Consider the following 6000-nt stretch of genomic DNA (forward strand, 5'->3'; position numbering starts at 1 on the left):
TCTGCCAGTTAGGAAGTTGGAGATCCACTGACACATAGATGAGCTGAGTCCCAGATGCTCCAGCTTGGTGGTGAGTGTGGAGGGAATTATGGTGTTAAATGCAGAGCTGTAGTCTATGAAGAGCATTTTAACATAATTCCCCCTTCTAGTGTCCAAGTGAGTGAGTGATGTGTGGAGGAGATGAGAGATGGCATCGTCTGTGGAACGATTTGGACGGTAAGCGAACTGTAGTGGGTCCAGTGTGTCTGGTAGTGAAGAAATGATGAAGTCTCTGACCAGGCGTTCAAAGCACTTCATCACTACTGAGGTGAGGGCTACAGGGCGATAGTCATTGAGAGAAGCAGGGTGGGGTTTCTTCGGGACAGGAACAATGATGGACTCTTTGAAGCATGTGGGGATCACCGACTGAGATAAAGAGATGTTGAATATCTCAGTGAACACAGGAGCTAGCTGGTATGCGCAGTCTCTTAGGATACGACCTGGGATGCCGTCTGGTCCTGCTGCTTTCCTGGTGTTCACTCTTTTGAAGGCTCTCCTTACTTCATGCTCGGAGATGACGAGCACGTTTCCGGTGCTGGCAGTATCTTCCTGTCTGCAGCCGTTAGCGCCGCTAACACTAGCATTGTTGGAGACCTTAGCTGCAGCCTCGAAGCGAGCATAGAAAGTGTTCAGCTCGTCTGCCAGAGTCACGGCCGCGTTCGTCACACACTGAATAACATCAAATGTTTAAACAAGTTAAAGATTGAGAGCTGTAATGTGCAGCACCACCACAACGAGTGGTAAAATATATGAGCCTGAGTTACTTTTTCACTCGTGCTTGTTACGATCAAATCGAAACATTTACAAAATGTCTGCAACGTCTGTGTCGTGGTTCTGGGTCCTTTTAACCCAGCATTTTGAGTTAGTTAATATTTTGTAGTATGGTTTATGTTCTGGTTCATTAGTAGTCCTAGTGCTGTTTTGAGTTTCCTATATTCCCTGTTTAGCTCTCTGTGTCTCTGTTTATATCCGTTTGTGAGTCCTTGTGTCTTGTTTCGCTCCTTATGTTTCGTTGCATGTTCCCCTGTCTACCATGTTTATCCATGTTCCCCTCGTGTTCCCTCGTGTTCCCTCGCTCCCTCTCATCTGCCTTTTCTCCACTCCAGTGTCAGTCTTGCGTTCGTTTCCTGTTTTATTGTGAAAGTCTTGCGTTCCATGTTCAGTGTGTTTCGTTTTGCTTCCTCGTGTCTAATTTGTCTCCGCTGTGTTCCCCATGTGTTTCCTGTTCCCTCATCATCCTATTGTGTATTTAAGCCCCGTGTTTCCCTCTGTCCAGTGTCGCGTTCTCCCTCATGGTTGTGTGTCATTCTGTTTGCCTCCACATGTGTTTAGTTCTTATCATTTCCCACTGTTGTTTTGTATTTCCATTTACTTAATAACGCTGTGTTATATGTTATCTGCATTTGCGTCCTTTCACAGCCAGTTCACGACAGTTTCTCTCATGCAGACAAAGTTGATAACCACCTTTGTGACATCCATCATCTCTGACTGGGATTTAAGGTTTTATCGAGCCAGCTAATGCTAACAAAGTCTGACTATGTTGAACTTCATTGAACGTCTGCAGGAACATAACCTGCAGGATTATCAAAAGCAACCAGCTGAATAACAGCTAAACTGGTTCGTCTTAAATTTGCCTGTGACTTGTAAGAGATTAGTATCTAAAGCTGCATCTTAGGCCATTTTGTAGTGTTTTTGTGTATTTAGGAACACAGATCAATCTGCTGTGTGGATGTTGTAAGTCTATACTGCATGATAAATGCACACTGTGTTCCACTGATAAGAGCTTTAAGGAGACAATCGGTCTTAAAAAGGCATGACAGGAACTGCTGGTGTGCAAATATTTATAGCAAAGATTATGCTGCTTAAGAGAGATTATGTTTTTCCATCATGTCCGCAACTTCTCACAATGACCAGGATCTGCGCATTGTGAGCACATGCAGGGTCAAGCTGCCTTCCCATCACCCCATCTGCCCCACAGTCGTCCCACTAATCCTCTTCCATCAGCACTGTTACCACAATGTGTGAAAAGCAGCTGCGATTACAGGACATCTGCGATGTCAACAAACCACAACCAGTGACATAATTGGTCCGCAGCCACAGCCGCAGTGCTCTTCAGTCACATGTTGTTTTCTTTTAGGGTTAATTAGCTGGGTGCTTTTTGATGTCATTTTACTTTAAAACATTTTAGGCATTTTAATAGTTACATGCTCATTATTATCACTGGCATCGTTCCTGGGTATCTATTCTAGTAATGACGTTACGCTGACCCTGCTGTTAAAGTAATCCTGTCCCACTAAGACTGAAGGCAAATTGTTTTGAGCTCAGACGACCTCAGGAAACATCAGATCTATACTGAGGTATTAGTGAAATACCACAATAAAGTGACCTAGAGGTGAGATGTTAAGTCAGCTAAACATAAACTAGTAACCAAGATAAGCAACAATGCCAAATAATCACCGGGTACAACCTTTGAGATGTGAGCATGATTTTTTTGGTGGGCATCTATCAGATCTTTGTCATATTTACTCTGCTCCCAAAAAATTACAGGAAAACTTTGAAATCCTCCTGGATATCTACTGAATACTGATAAGGACAGGATGATGTGTTAGGAACAGAAGGATGCTGCGTTGTTTCAAAGAAAAGAAAGAGCTGAATTTAAAGACACCCTAAAAACTGAAGTGAAAAGTGATGCAGCAGGCGAGTCTGCTGAAGCTTCATCTAATCGACCCCGAACACCTAGATGATATAGTCGACGCACTACGTCTGCACACATGTACTTAAAATATTTTATTTTTGTGTTTCAGTCCTGAGATGAGTCCGCTGAAGTCTGTGCCTAAGATTAGAATAGACATGGACCCAGACGATGATAACACTTTCTACTGGAAGAGCAGAGGATCCGAAACATCTCTGTAGATCTCCACCAACCTGCAGCACAACTTTTCTTTTTACTGACCTTCGGTGATTCTTTTAACTCCGATCTCCTTCATGACTTCAAGACTTTGTTGTGAAGAGTGGCACGCTTTAGAAGAAGCATTACGCTGCACGTTCTATGGTCTTTCCTCACCACGTTTCTCTCACAGCTCCACAGCTAGTCTTTGCTTACAAAGGTAACCCCTGAATATTCTTCTATACAACTCCTCCTACGCATCACCGACCGAGGCTGCAGCTCACTCTGACCACGCATGGACCTGCTCTTTTTATATAAACATATACAAATATCATCTGTCTGAGTTTTTATATAAACCGAATTATTCTAATAACATTTTCCTGTAGCAGGAAAATCATGTTTTTATAGCTCTACCTCTTGTTTTAGATTCAGTTCTTATCATGAATGATTGCAATGTGTTGACTTTTGATGGGGTTTTGATATTTTCTCTCTGTCCTCTTGTAGAAATGATTCACACAGATTCACTCTATGATCATAGCTTGTGAAGGAAATACAGTAGATATTTAAGTAAATTAATAGCAGATTAACAATGCACATTTGTATGTGCAGATGAGGAAAATATTTTTATTCTCACTTTGTGATGCAGTTTTACTTGCTTCAGTTTCTAGTTTTCTGAATCTTTTACTCTTTTGCTTTTGTTACTCGTTTAATTTAAATCATTTTCTTCTTTTGTTTTGCTTTAAAAAAAAGATTTTATTGTGTGTGTGTTTGTAACATTTCTTATTTTTTTTCTGTTCGAGTAGAAAACAATCCAGCGACATAATCATCCGATTTTCCTCCGCCAAACTTAAACTCTAACTAGAAATGCATATCATAATAATTACTTTTGCTGCACAAAGTACTTTACCTAAGTGGCTTATAAGAGATTGATTCTTAAAGTAACAATGTGAAAAAGAGGAGACGGGAATCAAATCCATGCGAGCTCAGTTCGGTTCACGGCAGGTTTTCTTTGTTTTTCTCAGCTGTTTTTGGAATTATCTGATGATGTGAAGACGTTTTTCATAAGGACGTGTTTGGGCTGTAATACAACGGTCACATGCCATCTGTGCTTACATTCAGAGACTTATTGGTCGGTGTTATGTAATCCTATCTTCTTCAAATCCACACAAAGACCCGTGCGCACGTCAGCTGTCAAACATGTCTTTGAATCTCTGATTGCTGGTCAGTGTTTGACTCAGTTTTCTTCACTTTAACTCAAATTTCTAATTATCAGGCAAAGCATTTTAATTTTGGCCCCCATAATAAACTTGCTGAGCTTGTAGAGTGTGCACAGGGCATGTGAGTGTTATGTTTAACCCACACACATCCTTTAAACAGTTGTTAAAACATCATGTCAGTGAGGCAGAAGATGCACAAACTCCATATTTGCTCCAATGTTTTTACTTCAGACGGTTTCCCACAGAATGACCGCGTGCATCTCTCTGACTGCTCGTCTGTTTTTGGCCAGTTATAAAGGATAATTCAGGTTTATGTGAACTTATATTACATGAATGTGGCTGCTGTGTGGGTCGCGCTAACTTTGAACTCTTCCCTTCTGTTGTAGTAATCAGGCAGGAAACAGAAGTTGTATTTTGAGAAATACAAGCTCCAAAGGTTGTTTGAAAAAACAAAATTGCAGCTGACCCATTATGCATCAGGTGTAGGTTTCTTGGTATATACAAAGAAAAATGTTCTTTTCTTCAGTGCAAAAACATTTTACAATTTCCCCCAAACTGCAGTAAGTATCTCACTGAAACAACTGAAAGCAAAGTGCTCTGCTCCTGGTACAGGTAATTAAGTAAAAAGAGCTGCTGTACACCCACTTTCACCTGACATGCATTTTACTTTAGCAGCTTTGTTATATAATTTCCCATCAAAATAACTGGTGGGAATTATAATAATAACTCCATCAGATAGCAGGACATACAGGTGGATGTAGACCCTGTGCATCTTTAACATACTTATTCCTGGAGATTACAGATTACCTTTGCATGGTAAGATAAATAATCCATATTTATCTTACAGTAGTAATTACTGTTTGAAACAAGTAGTTTTAGCCTCAGTTCTCCACATCTGAAGAAAGTGACTGGATGACTCTCATAAGCAAAGAAAAACAACAACAACAGCACAAAAGAGCCGCTTTAAATGTTGAACGACACACTCTTGCAGTTTGATCTGAACAATAGACACAAAAAGCTTTTACATGCTGTTTTCTGTTTTTGTTTTGTCTCTGTGGTGAAGATGGAGCTCAAAGTTGGCATGACCCACATTGAAAGGTTAAAAATAACCCACGGTTATCTTTTAACTCCAGTACAGCGATCGACACCATCTCCCCACTGAATCTCTAATGGGTGCACTGAAGCACTTTCTCACTTTTTTCATTTTAATTTGAAACCTCCGGGCCTCTGTACGGATCGCCACGGTAGAGATTTCAAAGACGTAGATAAGAGTCACGACATACTTAATATTCCACCTCAGTATTTACAGCTGTCAGCAGCGGCGAGTGGAAACGAATGTGAGTCAGCGCCCGGGACATCTTCTGTGGGGAGTGGTTAGTTTAAAGTGTGATTCTGTGTAAGTGTGTCGGACAAAAACCTACAACACGACGTGAAAATCTTCTGTTAATCCTAGTGTTCGGAATACTGATGCAATTTTTTTTTATTATTATTAACATTTTGTGACTTTAGAATAGGTGAAATTGTTTATTTTAGAATTTATATTTTTCAAATGAAATGTATATTGGAAATAAAGAGAATTATCAAACAGCACTCGAGTGCTCGTCAGTCTGATGTTGGGGATAATTAAAGTGTTCCATATTGAAAATCAGAATCAGAATCAGAATACTTTATTGATCCCTGGGGGAAATTATTTTTTGTTACAGTGCTCCATTTTAAACCAACATTAAGACAAGACAGACAATACGCTAACTAAGAATAGTACAATATATACATATATATACATACATACATACATAAGTCACTTATAAATAAATAGTTGGAAAAGAAACATGTGTAGCTGTAGCAGCAAACAGTGTG

The 6000-nt window shown here is 40.1% G+C and overlaps 1 protein-coding gene across 10 annotated transcripts in view; it reads left to right on the forward strand.

Moving 5' to 3' along the window:
* The window catches only part of slc4a4a (solute carrier family 4 member 4a), a 70488-nt gene extending 64755 nt beyond the window's left edge, over positions 1–5733 (forward strand). For all 10 annotated transcript variants that reach the window (XM_085426482.1, XM_085426483.1, XM_085426484.1 and 7 more), the window contains one exon: positions 2844–5733. Coding sequence is in view for 1 of the 10 variants with exons in the window: in XM_085426491.1 (XP_085282617.1) it covers positions 2844–2952 (109 nt within the window). In the remaining 9 variants the exon portion in view is untranslated. The remainder of the gene's footprint in view (positions 1–2843) is intronic.
* Positions 5734–6000: the final 267 nt, after the last annotated feature.

This window comes from Rhamphochromis longiceps, linkage group LG12 (genome assembly GCF_057381845.1).
Source record: "Rhamphochromis longiceps isolate RC_006_pf linkage group LG12, R_longiceps_female_GT1.1, whole genome shotgun sequence".
Taxonomy (NCBI): Eukaryota; Metazoa; Chordata; class Actinopteri; order Cichliformes; family Cichlidae; genus Rhamphochromis; species Rhamphochromis longiceps.